Source organism: Bombyx mandarina, chromosome 04 (assembly GCF_030267445.1).
Source record: "Bombyx mandarina strain Sakado chromosome 04, ASM3026744v2".
NCBI lineage: Eukaryota > Metazoa > Arthropoda > Insecta > Lepidoptera > Bombycidae > Bombyx > Bombyx mandarina.
Window position 1 is genome coordinate 15,223,096 of NC_143211.1, and position 17,584 is coordinate 15,240,679.

Genomic DNA, 17,584 nt, shown 5'->3' on the forward strand with positions numbered 1-17,584 from the left:
GACTGTCTTATCGTGACCACCTCGAATTACATTCTTAAACCTAGTTTGTTGGATCCTCCCGATTCACTCTCACTGCTTTTAGACACTCCAAGTACCGGTCATCGTTCTCGTCGAACTTGACGAAAAGTTCGATATGCAACCTAATCTACAGACACAGCCCACTGATTTTCACACCGGATCTTCTCAGTGTCTCAGTAGGTCGCTATTTCGATCCCGTGGTAGATTCAGCGAAGTACTGCTCTTTATACGGCTAGTTTTAGCAATTTCTCTCAGGCAGAGACCCTTGAGCTGGCCTAACAAGGCGTGCATAGCTGAAATGACCTATTGGTATCAGCTATTAGGCAGACCGAAAAAAAAATGCAATTATTATACATTTCTATGACATGTCCTTCTTCAAACGAGGCTTGTGGAGAGTATTAAACGGTATGCAGCGGCTTGGGTCTGCCCCTGGCATTGCTGAAGTCCATGGGCGACGGTAACCACTCACCATCAGGTGGCCGCCATGGGCTCGTCTGCCTACAAAGGCAAAAAAAAAAGAATAAAAAAAAAAAAAATAACAATTGACTAATGAGCCTTTAAAACTGACATAAGCATTTTGGTTTTTTTTTTGGTAAATGATAAAGGAAACAACATCTATTAATTTTGTGAATAAACTGTTTAAAGTAGAATATTTATATTTCTTAAATTATTCGTCAGCAAACGGGACAGACTTGAATATCCATATGCTGTGACCATCAATCATTAAAAAAAGTTGCTAGTTTTACATTGTTCAAATATACTTACTACGTAAGAAACAGTACAACTTAATCAATTCGTCCCGTTGAGATGTTTCCAACACCGATCTTTGTTAACTCTCACAAACCACATATTTGTTCACACCGCCGCAAAACTAATTCGTTCAAGAAAAAACGCATTGTTAAATGCTGATTAATATGGAATTCTGAAATATGATTTCTGGGTCGAATTTCTGATTTGATTTTCATGTATTGTTTTTTAATTGTATATTGTATTGCCAGCAATTGTGGCACATGAATAAATTCTAGCTTGAGGCTATTTAATGTGGAAGGTTTATTGAATTATTAGTGACGTACATCACTCATTATCCTTATCTTTCTCCTTCTCCTCTACATCGATAAGCTCACTGACACATGCCGTGCTCTCTAAGAGTATCTGAGGTCGTCCCGGTCTCTTAGCTCAATGTGAGGACTAATGAATATTTTTAGAACAAATTATGATATGGGTGTTTTTATCAAAGGTCGTATATGTTTTATTGTTTATCTACTTTTTTTTTCAATGAAAATCGATAATATGCAAAGGGTTTTAAGAAAGATTTATTTCTGATTTATCTCGCGCTTAATTCCGATTTATAATTACGGACGCTTCGAATACATTACAGTTTTTGTGATCACAGATGAATAATGAACAGTCGAATATTGTGCTAACTATCGTCTAATGTTCTTAGCAACGATTTAAAATTGTTACTTTGCGCTACTTAACATTTTAATTCTCATTATTTTTAGATCTATTCACGCCTAATCATTTTCGTTCACATGATTAAAAATTATAATGTTGTGATGTCTATAGGCGCCAATAACCATTAAATACTAACTAGGCGGGCTGTGATTTCATCAGTACATATACAATAATTGTACAAAAATCTGAATACTAATAGTTCTCAAGCTTTCAAATATATCTAACCTTCCTTAGGGAAAAAAAATTTAAATGTTATTTTGGAATATCTATCTATACGGTGGACTTTGTGCTTTCTGTGTTTTGTATGGTAAATTCCCTCAATTACTGGACCCCATTCCGACATACTGCCTACACTTGAAACTATTGCATTAAATAACAGTTCGTTTGATAGCACACGATTTTGCCGCGAAACTAAAGAATCTGTGAAAAGTATTTTAAAAGCTGTTTCCCATTACTTATTTTCAAATATTTTTCAAAAGCTCACCAAACTGAAAATGGGTTGAATAATGCTGATTTTCTTTTAGACTTTTAAGTCTCAAATAGATATTACAAGTTTAAATATAGTTCATTATGTTATATGAGAAATATGGTATATGAGAAAAATGAAACAAACAGATCTTTGACCCACAATACACGCCATCGACAATCGAAAAACAAATTACAACAAAAAGAGAATGTTTTATTTTTCCTTGAAATAATAGTTTAGGCTCTCTCAAGCTTCCTGCAATAAACTGATTGCGCATGCGCATCGTTTGTTCGAAGATGTTCGTATATAAAGCCGAAGAACTGGTCCCGTTGATCATTCATCGACGATAACAAGAAAAATGTACTCAAAGGTAATTTATCGCAGCACCAAGAAGAAATATATTCACCAGTAAACATAAATACATTCTAATTTTATTATTATCGATTTCAGTTGGCATTTATCGCTTTATTGGTGGGAGCAGCAAAAGCCAGCGGTGGCTTCTCCAGCTTCTCTTACGACGTTTCGGATCCGAACACCGGAGACATCAAGGACCAGCATGAGAAACGCGTCGACGGCAACGTTGTCGGCCAGTACTCGCTTCTCGAGGCTGACGGTACCAAGCGCGTGGTCGAATACTCCGCTGATGAAGCCGGATTCAAAGCTGTAGTGCACAATGAGCCTGCAAATGGGATGGCAGGTTCTCATGGTCATGGCAGTGCCTCTCTTAGCCGTGCCAGTGCAACATTCGGTCATTCTAACCAGAATGTAGCAGCAGCCTCCGGGTATGGTTCACGTGCAACAGGAATTGCATCTAACGCTCATGGATCGTTCTTGGGCGCTGGTTCCCCGTTTAACCACAATGCCAACTCTCATTCCTACGCTGGTGTTGGTGGACTAGCGCACCGTGGCTCAGGGGTCTACGGTGGATTCGGAAATGGTCATTCGTCTCAACTTAACGGTCGTGGTCACGGAACCGGATTTGGATCTAGCCATGGGGCACATGGAAACGGACTTGGATCTAACCTGGGCCATGGCTCCCAGGGTGCTCCTACAGTTTCTTCTTACTCTCACTCAATCCATCACAACGGTCCTGATGCGCGCCCATACGCCGGTGCTCATGGTGGATCCAATTTCGCCAGAGCGGGTCTCGCTCATGGTAACGGTTGGTCTGCTAATGCTGGACACAGTAACGTAGCCGTGAGCACTGCCGGATGGTCTGCTAAAAGCGGTCTGGGCGGCAGTGGTTGGTCTGGCGCTGGCTTCCCTGGAAGCACTGGTTGGTCTAGCAACGCTGGCTTCTCTGGAAGCACTGGTTGGCCTGGCAACACTGGTTTCAGTGGCAATTCTGGATGGTCTAATGCTGGCAGTGGTGGACATGCCGCCAAAATCGGCTGGTAACACTTTATTTTGAATCTGGACTAGACATGAAACAAATTAGTACAAATTATAGTATTTAAATTTTAAGTAGTACAAATTCATTGCAAGTATTTTAATGTATTCAATTCAATAAAATTTGTTGATCGATGTATTATGTAATTTATTTCTTTTCAAATGAGAACCCTTAGCAACACTACATACTTATTAAGACAATAGCCTAGTGTTTCACGGCAGTCATAGTTGGTACACGTGTAAACGAAACACCCACACCGTAATTAGAATTCTGACGTCGATTCCTTTGGCAAAAACACACTCTTTACATGGCCAAATATGTACGTGGTCTTAGTACGTGCCATAAATAAACCTGTTACTGCTATTTCGAACATAAAATATAACATTTTAACTAAGAACATTTCCTGGCGAGCTGGTTTTGTGATTGAAATATATATATAAAAAAAAAACGTGGTATGGTTTAATGAGCACTTATTGTAAATGGTAAATGATAATTTATTATGTGGTTTCCACTAGAGGTTGTACTTGAAAAATCTTACTAAAATACATTATCTAGTGTCGACCAGGATGTAATTGTACCAAAGACATTATTGATAAGAATTTCTCAAAATAACTTTTACATAATTTCTCAAAATAAATGACGTGATAAGAACCAAGACAATAATTAAAACTTCTTTTATGTATATGTGTTGCTTTTAGTATCACAATATTTTTGTTTTTAAACAGCAACGAATAGTTTTCAGTCGGCTGTGATCTGGAAATGTTTTGCACTTGACAAATTAACGTAATAATTGATGAATAACTTACTTGCTTACAAATAAAATTAGTATATAGGTATGGCATTGTGATAAGCTTCATTATTGACACTGATAAAATATATTTTTGCAAAAAATATATTTGTGCACATGATCAGAGGTAATTTCCAAATCCCCAAAAATATTTTTAGACAGCAATTTAATTTAAAAAAATTGTGAAGAGTGTATTGATTCATCACACGATTTTTTTACATACAAGGATCTTAGTATACATGTTTTTTTTATTAGATTCAGTTTTTTTATTTATTTCATTGCCTCAATAAAGGGCTAAAAATGTTTTTATTAAAATTATTACGAAATTATAAACAGCCCTTCTTTTCTTAAATATCTCGAAGTTTATAACTTCGTTGTACTACATTGAAGTCGCCTTGAAGTGCACAAATCTAGAGCGATGCATAATTCAAGAGATTCTAATCTCTTTATATTGTACAAAAAATCTCGTCATGATGATAGTTGAATGTTAATTGAATGCGTAATTTCTTTCGTAATAAATGAAACTAAAAATATTAGGGAACCGGCTTCTTGAACAAGATGTCGATCTTGCTTTTAGAATTTATATGCAGCCGAGTATTAAAATACACTGGTGGTAGGACCTATTGTGTGTCCGCACGGGTAGATACCACCACCCCGTCTATATCTGCCGTAAAGCAATAATGCACTTCGGTTTGAAGGGTAGGGCAGCCGTTATAACTATACTGAGACCTTAGAACTCATATCTCAAGGTGGGTGGCGGCATTTCAGATGTCTATGGGCTCCATTAACCACTTAACACCAGGTGGGCTGTGAGCTCGTCCACACATCAACGCAATAAATAAACAAAAGACAACCACTAAGACGTATCAAATAATGCGACTTTAGTTTAACTCAATCCTTCTTGTCAGTCGTTTGCACTATTGACAGAGTGGTCGTGGTCATCATTTCGGATGACGGTGCGCTTTACAAGACGTCGCCATTCCTTGCGTACCGCGGCCCTTCTTGTGCACTTGTAAACGGGACCACTTAGATCTGTCTTTATTTGGTCGGTCCCTCGTAACGGTGATTTGCGGTGCCGTCTTGCACCCTCAATCATCCCCTGCACCACAAGGGCTCAACTGAGTCGTCACCCCGTTGCAACACAAGCCCGAAGAAAGTGAGAATGCAACCCTGAACGATGGAAGGTAGACGCTGTTTGATGCCGAATTAATTATTTCTGTGTAAATAAGCACCTAACATATTTTGTTAATAAAACTTTTCTTATTGAATGACTAGCATCGAGCAATGAATAATGAAACTCGCAAAATTTGTTGCGTCATTATAACTGTTGGTAGGCCATATTGTAATTCCGTATTTGCAGATAACGGAATTCTGCCTATGTTGTTTTGAACAAATACCCTTCGTTTCTCAAGGCACAAGGCACGGTATTCATATGATGCAGGTTATGGGCTCTAGTTCCTAGAACTAGGTAATAGGTGAAATACCTGTTGTACGCTATGTTAAAAAATATATATTCTCTATGTTAATATTTCGATATTCAATTTATACATTACACTATATGATTTAAATTATAATTGTATTTTTATTCAGTTTGCAACTAAATAATGTGAAATATTTTATAGCATCTGCGTGTCAAAAATACAAATCTCGACCTGCAATACATGTTTTAAAATACATTTATCCGAAGTAATGTACAATAACCGTTTGTAATGAACAAGAATCCCTAAGTAATGTTTTCATAAACAACACGTAAATGCGTGTTCGTGTAATGATTTTCAGTTATTAAATAGCAGCCATTAACTTTCCAGTGCATCCGCGTACGCAAATGACAAATAATTATGACCTTTAACGATGCACATTGATCTTAATTTCTTTCTTTCTTTGCTGCTGTAGACGGCCTTGCCCTTCCGTATCCGTTGGCGTATCGTTGACGTGTAAGTAAGCTGAGAGCTAGAAATGCTTTTTTTTTCAACATGATATAAATAGTTTATTTTTTTACGTAACTTTACATTGTATTGTGCTCCTCGTGTCTGAGGGTTGTGACGACTTCCAACCATGACTTTCATTTTCAGAATGTTATGCCAACACATCCCTCTGCTCGGAGAGCACGGTAGACGATAAAATCAAGAGTGGAGCCGATCTAGTCAGATCAACGCATTTATCCCAATTTTACCTTTCACTTTACAAGTAGTTACTAGTTTTTCATGATGGTGTCATTTTTCCTAACAATTTCTCCGAATTCATTTCATAGGATTCGCTTGAGACTGATGTTAGAAAGCTTTGTTTTGATTGCCAGTTTCAAGAAAATATATGCGTTAGTCCAATATACATTGTATCAAATAGTTATCAATGCCATTCAATTAATATCGTTCTGCCACCACAGTAGTAATAAATCAACAGCTATGTTAATTTCGCGAAAATGTTAATGATCATCACTACATTACTGGTGGTAGGACCTCTTGGGAGTCCGCACGGGTAGGTACCACCACCCCGCCTATTTCCGCCGTGAAGCAGTAATGCGTTTCGGTTCGAAGGGTGGGGTAGCCGTTGTAACTATAGTGAGACCTTACAACTTATATATCGAGGTGGGTGACGCATTTACGTTGTAGATGTCTATGGGCTCCAGTAACCACTTAACATCAGGTGGGCTGTGAGCTCGTCCATTCATATAAGCAATAAAAAAAAAAAAAAAAAAAACACTTACGTAAATTACAGAAATTGTGGATTTGATTTTGATTTTTATAATTTTTATTATACGACTTTAGGTACGTAGTTGTTTGAAAAAAAAATTCCTAGTCAATTTTCAACCTCCCGATCAAAATCTACCGGTAGATAACTTAGGGCAAGGGAGCATAAGCAATGGCATTTAAGTTGCAATTACTGACAACAATTTTTAATATTGGAATGATGATTTTACAAAGTTTTTTTTTTTTTTTACGATACGGATGTGATATTATATTTCGTCTCCTGGTCTAAGTTTAAAGATCACAAAATGACCATGCTCATGCGTCGGCCACGCCCTCGCCTCCGGAGATTCGTATAAAAGCTCCCCGTAAGCTTCATTTGTATCATTCGAGAGGATCCTTTCATTCCTAACGCAATGGCAGCTAAGGTGATCTATTTAATAATTTTAACAGAAGTGATCGTAATATAAAATTTGTAAAATTGAATTTTTTTATCAAGTTTTTTGTAATATTTATAAAACCTTAATTGAAATTTGTTTATCTTGATGAAAAATCAAATTTTCGGGTGTGCTTTGAAATTTACTTCTTAGATTTTCCGAACTCAGTATATATCCAATGTTAAGTGTAGCCTTTAGATAGCACGTGGCTGTCGTTGACCGTCGAAACGATATTGAATTGCTCTATCGTAGCTTTCGTGGCTTTGCCCTTAAAGCCGAACAGCAATATTTATTTCCGGCACGAAGACAAAAGGATGTTACGATCATACAGCGTCCGACTAACAGACTAATGACTTTATATTCGATACTGTGCGCTTAATTTAAAACTTAATTAGGTCTCGTCCAAATATGTATATAACAATCTTTTTGCTTTAACATTGATCGTTTTTTACAGTTCTTCGTAGTGCTCTCAGCTTTGGTGGCAGTGGCCCACAGCTCAGTGGTGCACGCACCATTAGCTAGAGCAGACGCTGACTACACCAGCTTCGCGTACGACGTGGCCGACCCCAGCACTGGGGACTTCAAGAGTCAGGTTGAAACCCGCGTGGGAGGTACCGTCTCCGGGCAGTACTCTCTCATCGAACCCGACGGTACCAAGCGCACTGTGGACTACGCCGCCGATGACGTGAACGGATTCAACGCTGTCGTGCGTAAGGACCCTGTTGTTGCTCCCGCTGTCGTTTCTACCGCTCCCGCTGTGGTTTCTGCCGCTCCTGCTGTTGTTGCCGCTCGCACCGTTGCTGCTCCTGCCGTTGTGTCCGCCGCCCCTGCCGTCGTTGCTGCCAAGACCTTGGTTGCTCCCACTGTCTACAGCGCATCCCACCCTACCGTATACGCTGGCGGAGTGCACAGCGTGGTCGTTCCTTCTTTGTATGGTCGCACATACGCCGCCCCCACGGTAGTTGCTACCCGCGCCTTCCATCCTTCCTATTACGGATACGCCAGCTCTCCCTACGCTTACTCTGCCTACCCCGCCCACCTTTCATACTGGTAATTTAACGAACCTTTTATGGCATCTAACGACTTGTATGTAAATATTGTTACTAGTCTGTACATACAATGTGAATTACAATAAATGAATACATACATCAATCATGTTTGTCTTATTAATTAAAACTAAAAACTAAATTAAATTCTATATATGAAACTTCTAAATTTGAACTTCTAGTTACTGATAGTAGGGAAAGCTACGAGTCCCTATGTTTAGATACCATCATCCTATATACTGTAATTGAGAAAGCAATATTTATTCTCAAGATAGGTTTGAGCTTTTCACGATGTGATGACAACTATGGTTTTCGTTAACCTCTATAAGTTTATAGTACGGTGAGCTCGAGTATCTTATTTGCAAAATATTTGAATAGTTTTTTTTATAAACTCATATTAGCTAATAATCTTTGGAAAGTACGAAAGCACCACGTTTTGCTAAAAACTTAGATTACGAGTTTGTATATTTAAGGAATAGGAAAAAATCGCCAGGCTTCCGCCTACGCGTTGGGATCGGAGTAAATTCAACCGACTAAAGCTCCCTATCGATCAACAAACGCATCTAAGCTTTAGATGAGGTTCTCTTACGATGCAGGTGGGGGAAGATTACGCATTTCCCATGGAACATATTTCTACCTGCCATTCTAACCTCATTGAGCGCCAGAGCACGAATACTAATAATCCCAGTAAAGCCAAACTTCCGTATTATCGGCTTTATTAAAAGAGGACTGCGAATGCACTTTCACTTTTAATCCACAACTAACGTAATAAGCAGAGTAAAAAGAGTCTTATCCCATTCATCAATGTTGAATGTGTTGTGTTAAAGCAGGTGGAAATTAATAATGGATCTGAATCTACAAAGACACTTTTATTTTTTTATTGCTTAGATGGGTGGACGAGCTCTGAGCCCACCTGGTCTTAAGTGGTCACTGGAGCTCATAGACATCTACAACGTAAATATGCCACTCACCTTGAGATAGAGGTTCTAAAGTCTAAGTATAGTTACAACGGCTACCCCACCCTTCAAACCGAAACGCATTGCTGTTTCACGGCAGAAATGGGCGAGGTGGTGGTACCTACCCATGCGGACTCACAAGAGCTCCTACCACCAGTAAATCTTGCAATTCTCTCACATTTATAGATATCGTAAGCTGTTCAATCGAACCATAGTGTAAGCGCCGTGGACTTGCGAAAGCACAAAATTTGTTTCAAAGTCATCATTATCCTGCCATTCTCCCAGTTACCTGGGGTCGGCGCAACATGTTTTCTCCTTCCATACTCTTCTATCATATACCATTTCTTCGCTCACTCCCCTTTTACCCATTTCATCTTTCACACAATCCATCCATTTCTTCTTAGGTCTACCTCTTTCTCTATATCCTTCCACATTCATAGTTAACATTCTTTTACCAACTTCATTTTCATTACGTCTCATCACATGTCCATACCATCCCAAACGCACACTTCTCTGTCACAGGGGCCACTTTCAGACTTTCAATTTGTTTCAAAATAATTTTCTTAAATTGATCTGATGCAAACCCATTCACAGCTTAAAGCCCTTTATGGACTACTTGCGTGTCTTGATCCAGAATTAGATACGTCTTATATAATATCCGAAACGCTGTTAATTGGAGATATTGTCATAGAATGTAGGACGGCACCAACAAATCAATTGCAGATTGCAGAGACCAAGTTTCTTACTCCTCCATAATTTCTCAGACAAATGAAAACCGATTGTTGAAGCTCTTCGCAAGTTTCAGATCAAGTTAATCACGACTTTAGCTCTCCGGTAGTTCACAGTGCAAGATGCAATGCTACTGAAATACGAATTTAAATGAGATGGAAATTATGTGTTCGTTTGCAATAACCATATCATATTTATGTTTCATTTCTATTAGACAGTGGCTGCAGTTCAGTATAACTCTTTCAAAACTTTATTTGAATTTCTAAGAACAATATAATATAGTTATTTTACAATTGGGAATATACAAAGAACTCTTTAAAGTTTCAAAAATTGTTCGCATGCAGAAAATTTAATAGAAACTGAGAATATCAATTTTGACGAGCGTAATTATTTCAAGCTTCTCTTTCTCTCTGCTCTGGGATTAGCACCAGGCTCTGTTTTTGTTGTAATTTTTATTATTGCATAGACGGTGAACGATCTGACATCGTACCTCCAGCACTCTTACAGCAATCCATAAACAACGCTACGTGAACGCTACCACCCACTTTGAGTCATGAAGCTTGTCTCAATTTAATAGCATTGTAAGCAATAGTTTGTGGCCAAATACGACATCCAACTTGGTCTTCTAATATTCCACATCTGAGCTCACCCCATCCAAGTCCGGTCTTTAAGGTATAAAACTCAATAAAAGAGGTACTTAACAGATAGAACTCCCTTTATTTACAATCAACGAAGGAAAAAATGAATTACCAATAAACTTCGGGGTCGATGTAAATGCCAGAATAGCTTGGATATCCGGGGTATACGGGTCCGGGGTAGTTAGGCGAATATACATCAGATAAAGGTGGATAGGCAGGAACGAGAACAGGGTCGGGGACGGCACGGGCGGTTAATAGAGCAGGAGCGGCAGATACAACAGCGGGTGCGACAACAGGTTCCTTACGCACAACAGCGTTGAATCCGTTCACGTCATCGGCGGCATAGTCCACAGTGCGCTTGGTACCGTCGGGTTCGATGAGAGAGTACTGTCCGGAGACGGTACCTCCCACGCGGGTTTCAACCTGACTCTTGAAGTCCCCAGTACTGGGGTCGGCCACGTTGTACGAGAAGCTGCTGTGTTCAGCGTCTACTTTGACTAGTGGTACCACCGAGCCGTGGGCTACGGCGACCATAGCAAGAACTACGACGAACTGAAAATAAATAGGAATATGAAAATATTTCCAAAGATTTCATTTTTGTTCCGTTTGGGGTAGAAACTTTGGGCCACTGGGGTCCATCTGCAAAAAGCTTTTTAAGGACCTAAAAAAAACTATTTGAGGCCTCGGGAGACCAGAAGGCCGGTACGTATTTTGCACAAAGAATTAGCATTGCTATCCAGCGTGGAAATGCTGCTGGTCTTCTGGGGACGCTGCCAACTGGCGGTGAGCTAACACAGATTTTTTATTTATACGTAGCCTTAAAATAGTACTATATGAAATAATATATATTATAATAAAACTAGTTATAAATGCTAGAAACACTATGAGTTTAATATAAGGGATGATGTGATAAATGATTCACTGATGAAGTTATTGAATAGAATATTATAAAACGTAGCATCGATGAAATATAAGTTTTTTTTTAAATATTACTATCGTAATTTTAACGATTTTAAAATCGACGGTAAACGCATATTAAAAATAAAAATTTGAATTACAAGAGTCGAAAAGTCGATTTTTTTTTTCAGAACAAAGTGAATCTGTTTTTGCCCTATACCTGCATACCAGCACACGATCCACCCAGTGTCCATTGAAACTCACTCAGTGATAGAAATCACAATGTCAATATCACCGCCCATCTTAAGGCATGGGGTTTGTAATTTCAATTCTATTATATAACGGCTGTCTCATCCCACAAGACGCGCGTTTATATCGACCAGTAATAATTGGCAAAATAAGTTAAGCATTTTCAGCATTTTCATTCCTTCAGCATTTTCCGGCTTCATTTTGGATTAATTTTTATGTTAGTGAGCATTAATTACGCTACTTATCATACATAATATTATGGACTAAGTCGTTTCTTTTGTGTGCGAAAGTGAAGAAGTAACGGACTATTCCCTGGGGCTTTTTTGTACTTAAATGTGAGTGAAACCGCGCGAAAAACCTAGTAACATCACAACTGCTACGTTCTACAAAAAGTCGAAATCATCGTATTTGAATACCGATTACCTACCGCTCATTAGGCAATAGGCAAAATAGGCAATAGGCAAAATAGGTATTCTTGTCATTATTATATAATAATATGATATTATACAAAAATTAGAGAGAATAAACATAACATTTTTATCTAATTAGTTAGATTTTTCTTATATAAAGTTAATACTTTTATCTTAAACCATACCTTGGCTGCCATTGCTGCTCTTCAAGTAATTCACTCGACGAATGAATACCTCAATCATCGCACAGTCTTTTATAGCTAAATATTCGCGAATTACTTTTAATGATTAGTTGACGATCTTGAAAAAGTAACAAATGCAATTTGTTCCTTAATATACCTACGTATATCTATAAATTAAAGACAAATTAATGCAAGGTATTTATCATTTGAACGGTAACTACGATGTTTCAACATAAACAAGTCGTTTCTAGAATACGATCGAAAGGTTAATTAGTCTTCCGGGATTTTTGGTTGCCAACAGAATTCAATTAATCTAAATGTAATTCTATGTACATCGATACATGCGGTTACATCTATATATTAATACGTGAAGCAAAAACTTTGTATCCATTTTTACGAAAATTGCGCGGACGGAGGAGTATGAAATTTTCCACACTTATAGAGAATATAGAGAGGAAGTGCACAATGCTAATATTTTTTTTTAATAATGCATAAAATATACATTAAATCAATAAAGAAAACATTACACACACTACATACCATGTATTTGACGCACACACGCATGAATACTATTTATTGTCAAACTTTTGTTCTTAACGCCTGTTGTCAAATTGAGAATAGATTAAATATTGTTTGTCTTTGTTAATATTTTTTAAAGTTTAGTCTTGGCGAAATTTGTGATTGATTATAAATATATTATAAAATACAACCATAATAGTGTACAAACTTACAATTCCAATTAATTATAGTCGAATTTCGACTACTGCGGGACCTCTAGTACAATGAATTTTATATACGCTGAAAAAACTAAACAAAAGTAGATTTTTTTTTTTTTTATTGGTTAGATCGATGAACGAGCTCACAGCCTACCTGGTGTCAAGTGGTTACTGGAGCCCATGGACATCTACAACGTAAATGCGCCACCCACCTTGAGATATAAGTTCCAATCAGTATAACTAGTCAGGTCATAAGTATTGTCACACAGTAAAAACTTTTCTTTTAGAATGCTGGCAACAAAAAAGTTTTTTGAATTCGAATTTCGAATTGTTCATGAAAATAAAAATGTATACTTTTAGAATTTTACTCATTTTTAAATATGGAGTGGACGCTTAAAGAAGACCGTGTTGCAGTTATTGCGTTGCATCGTTGCGGTTACGCGCCAATTCAAATTTTTAACATACTGAAAAATTTTAATATAACCAAAAGATTCGTTTATCGTACCATCAAACGATACAATGAAGACTCTAGTGTAGATGACAGGTCAAGAAGTGGTCGCCCTCGGTCTGTTAGGACTCCAGTAGTGATAAAAGCTGTGAAGGCGCGAATTCAAAGAAATCCCAAACGTAAGCAGCAACTGTTGGCCCTTCAGATGGGGTTAAGCAGAACCACGGTGAAAAGGGTGTTAAATGAAGACTTCTTAGGGCTTCGGGCATATCGAAGAAAAACAGGACATCGTTTGAATGCTCGTCTAATGGACCTGAGACTGAAGAGATGCCGCGCTTTGTTGAAGCGGTACGCGGGAAAAAAATATCGGGAAATTCTTTTTTCGGATGAAAAATTTTTTACCGTAGAAGAGAGCTACAACACACAAAATGATAAGGTGTACGCACACAGTAGTGAAGAAGCGAGCAACCGTATTCCGCGTGTCCAACGAGGTCATTTTCCATCCTCGCTCATGGTATGGTTGGGAGTTTCTTATTGGGGCTTAACAGAGGTACATTTTTGTGAGAAAGGTGTAAAAACGAATGCAGTTGTGTATCAAAATACAGTCCTGACGAACCTTGTGGAACCTGTTTCTCATACCATGTTCAATAACAGGCACTGGGTATTCCAACAAGATTCGGCGCCAGCTCATAGAGCGAAGAGCACACAAGACTGGCTGGCGGCGCGTGAAATCGACTTCATCCGGCACGAAGACTGGCCCTCCTCCAGTCCAGATTTGAATCCGTTAGATTACAAGATATGGCAACACTTGGAGGAAAAGGCGTGCTCAAAGCCTCATGCCAATTTGGAGTCACTCAAGGCAGCTTGCAGGCCTTGATTAAGGCAGCCGCCGATATTGACATGGACCTCGTACGTGCTGCGATAGACGACTGGCCGCGCAGATTGAAGGCCTGTATTCAAAATCACGGAGGTCATTTTGAATAAACTTTAGTGTCATAAGAATCTATGTTTTGTTAAGTTCATTTTGGTATATGAATGGTTACATAATGAATAAACTTGTTTCAAGTATTTGACATTAAACATGTGACAGAATTTATGACCTGACTAGGTAGTTACAACGGCTGCCCCGCCCTTCAAACCGAAACGCATTACTGCTTCACGGCGGAAATATTTTACGTTACTCGGTGGATCCGAAGCTTTAGCACTTGGATTTTATAACTGTATAATTGAAAAGCTATGGAAAAAATGCGAAATATCGTTTCGATATCTATCGGGAAATAGCAATCGATTATCAGGAACCTTCAAATAAATCTTCAATTTGGTTAGCAGTTATTGTAATTAAAGGTTTGAAGGGACCTTAAGCGAGAGATGTGGATGGTAAAGAAAATAAATCGAGTTAAATGTAGTCTGAAAGGCGAAGTCCGGCAGTTGGCAGGGGACTATTTCTTCCAGTCATAAAAACAAATATTTATGTATGCACGTTTGCTACCCTAAGTAAGGTAAAGTGCACGAATGATTGCAACGATAAATGTAATAATAACAAAGTGTTATAAGAAAAAAATACCAGTTGTTTATTTGAGGTACATTTTGAGCACGCATGAGTCTGCTTTTCTCTAGAGGTCCCTCGAAGCATTTCGCAATGAACCCACGGATAGCTGTTACACTGGTCTGCTAAAAGTTTAACCAGCATCTATAGATATATTTTAAACAATTGTTCCTTCTGTTGTAGACCGATTTTAAAAAGCATTAGCTTTTTTTAATGCTTTTTAAAATCGTCGGATTTCGCTCTTCCAGACTTTTTTCAATTTTTTTTAAGTATTGGTAATATACCTACTACAAATGATCTAACAGTGCTGTTGGAATTGTTTTCACGTAATTTTTTTTTTTTTTTTTTTTTTATTGCTAATATGTATGTATGGTCAATACCGCAGTCCGCCTTGTATGATGAGTTCTAAATCTCAGCTTGTAGAACGGCTGTCTTCCCAATCTTCAAACCGAAACACCAAACTGGTTTATGGCAGAGATAAATAGGAGAGACTAGAATCAAATCTTTACAAGATAAGATCACAGTCCGCATCACAAGGAAGAATTTTAGCTAAACTCTTCACAGCCTGCCTTACGTCATCACTCTATAAAATAATTGATATTATAAATTTTGAACTAAATAATTAATTGCGCGTCCATATGACCTTCAAATCACTTATTCGTGGCTTCGCTTGTCATGTACAAAAACAATTGGGTCAAATAATGTCTTTCCCAATTATTTTTCTTATGTCCTTTTTTTGTAACCCTGAAGAAGTTTAAGAAAATTTTATTGATGAGCGAGCAGTTGACTATTCAACCTAAGACCTAAAAGCGTAACGAACCAACAAACTGTCGTGATTTATTCAATATAGATTCATTCATTTAAAATGTCAATTGTCTGCGTGACTTGCACACGTGAGATTTAAATTTATTTCTAAATCTAAGATAAGGTCTTATAGCCATATAATTTATTGCCTAGAAGTGTTCTTTTCGGCTATGTATCCGATCTTACAGATGCCCAATACCACTTATCGATCAACTTCTATCGATAAATTTAACTTTAGTTCGCTTTATATTATTTAACACATCCCAAGCTGTATTCAGTAGAAAGAAACCACTTTTTTATGGCCTTTGTAGACAGACGAGCATACGGCCCACCTGAGGGTAAGTCATCGTGGCCTAAAGGATAAAACGTCCGGTGCATTCGTATGTAGCGATGCACCGGTGTACGAATCCCGCAGGCGGGTACCAATTTTTCGACCTTCAGACCGAAACGCATTACTACATCCCGGCAGAAATAGGCAGAGTACCTACCCGTGCGGATTCAGTAAGCCTACCACCAGTAAGCTCCTCCTCCAGTATTCTCCGCAAGCCTCGTTTGAAGAAGGACATGTCATAGCGCTCGGGAAACACCGGGGAGGGGAGCTCATTCCAAAACCGGACCACGTTTTAAAGTCACAGACAAGAATAAAACGTGTATTCAATCAATGTGTAATAATTACTTACGTTAAAGGCGAAAAATATAAGTCACTTTCACTATTTGCCATCATTTTACTGGTGGTAGGACCTCTTGTGAGTCCGCACGGGTAGGTACCACCACGCCGCCTATTTCTACCGTGAAACAGTAATGCGTTTCGGCTTGAAGGGTGGGGCAGCCGTTGTAACTATACTGAGACCTTAGAACTTACATCTTAAGGTGGGTGGCGCATTTACGTTGTAGATGTCTATGGGCTCTAGTAACCACTTAACACCAGGTCGGCTGAGAGCTCGTCCAACCATCTAAGCAATAAAAAAAAAAACTGTCGGTCTAAATAACATCAATCAAAGCTGATACTCTCGCTTCGGAATGAAGGAAATATGAAAATGATTTTTTTTATTGTCTAATAGTGCATAATTGAAGTCCGTGAACTTTTACCACTTCAAACTATCTCCATATTACCGCTTCTGACTGTTACGCCAAGGGTCGCGGGTTCAATTCTAACATCGGGTAAACATTCGTGTGATGAGCAGGTTTCTTTTCTCTTAATCTGAGTTCTTATTGTCTACATAATTTTATTTAAGAAAGACGTATATGTCAGTAAAGACGTATATGATGTCAGTCTCTGGTAGGAGTGGGTGATATAAATCGTATATGAGCATTTCTCAAAATTATTGCACAATAGACTTTATTTAGCCTCTGTCCCATTTTTTTTATATTTTGTTCCGGCTAATATATTAGATCATTACTACTTTTTATAAATTGTGTAAGCAGTAAAACTACTCTACTTATTAGAAAGGAAAAAAACAGATATAAATACAATGAGATTTTTTCATTAAAAATATATATCATAAATCAGCTTCAACCAGGTGTATGAAAAGTGCAGTGTCCTAATCTCAATATCTTACCAAACCATCGATCTTTAGTTGAATGGACATGGGCATTGTATAAATATAAAATATTATTTATTTATAGCCATAAGTCACAATTCATCCTAAAACATCCTTTTTAGCATTACTTTATAATTAAATTTCTAATTAATGATTTTAACTTGTCCCGTAAAAAGTTCCACCTA

The 17,584-nt window shown here is 38.0% G+C and overlaps 3 protein-coding genes across 3 annotated transcripts; 2 read left to right on the plus strand and 1 right to left on the minus strand.

Annotated features, from left to right (window-relative positions):
• The first annotated feature begins 2,232 nt into the window (after positions 1–2,232).
• CPR60 (cuticular protein RR-2 motif 60) lies at positions 2,233–3,628 on the plus strand. The gene is made up of 2 exons (XM_028181230.2): positions 2,233–2,309; positions 2,390–3,628. Exons 1-2 carry the CDS (start codon positions 2,298–2,300, stop codon positions 3,335–3,337), a joined length of 960 nt encoding a protein of 319 aa, XP_028037031.2. The 5' UTR covers positions 2,233–2,297; the 3' UTR covers positions 3,338–3,628.
• A 3,467-nt stretch (positions 3,629–7,095) lies between these two features.
• On the plus strand, positions 7,096–8,390 carry CPR59 (cuticular protein RR-2 motif 59). Its single transcript, XM_028181222.2, has 2 exons — positions 7,096–7,228; positions 7,692–8,390. Exons 1-2 carry the CDS (start codon positions 7,217–7,219, stop codon positions 8,289–8,291), a joined length of 612 nt encoding a protein of 203 aa, XP_028037023.2. The 5' UTR covers positions 7,096–7,216; the 3' UTR covers positions 8,292–8,390.
• A 2,275-nt stretch (positions 8,391–10,665) lies between these two features.
• Positions 10,666–12,452, minus strand: CPR58 (cuticular protein RR-2 motif 58). Its single transcript, XM_089740393.1, has 2 exons — positions 12,348–12,452; positions 10,666–11,158 (listed from the first exon to the last, which is right to left on the minus strand). The coding sequence occupies exons 1-2, from the start codon at positions 12,357–12,359 to the stop codon at positions 10,715–10,717; spliced, it is 456 nt and encodes a 151-aa protein (XP_089596519.1). The 5' UTR covers positions 12,360–12,452; the 3' UTR covers positions 10,666–10,714.
• Between the last annotated feature and the right edge of the window lie 5,132 nt (positions 12,453–17,584).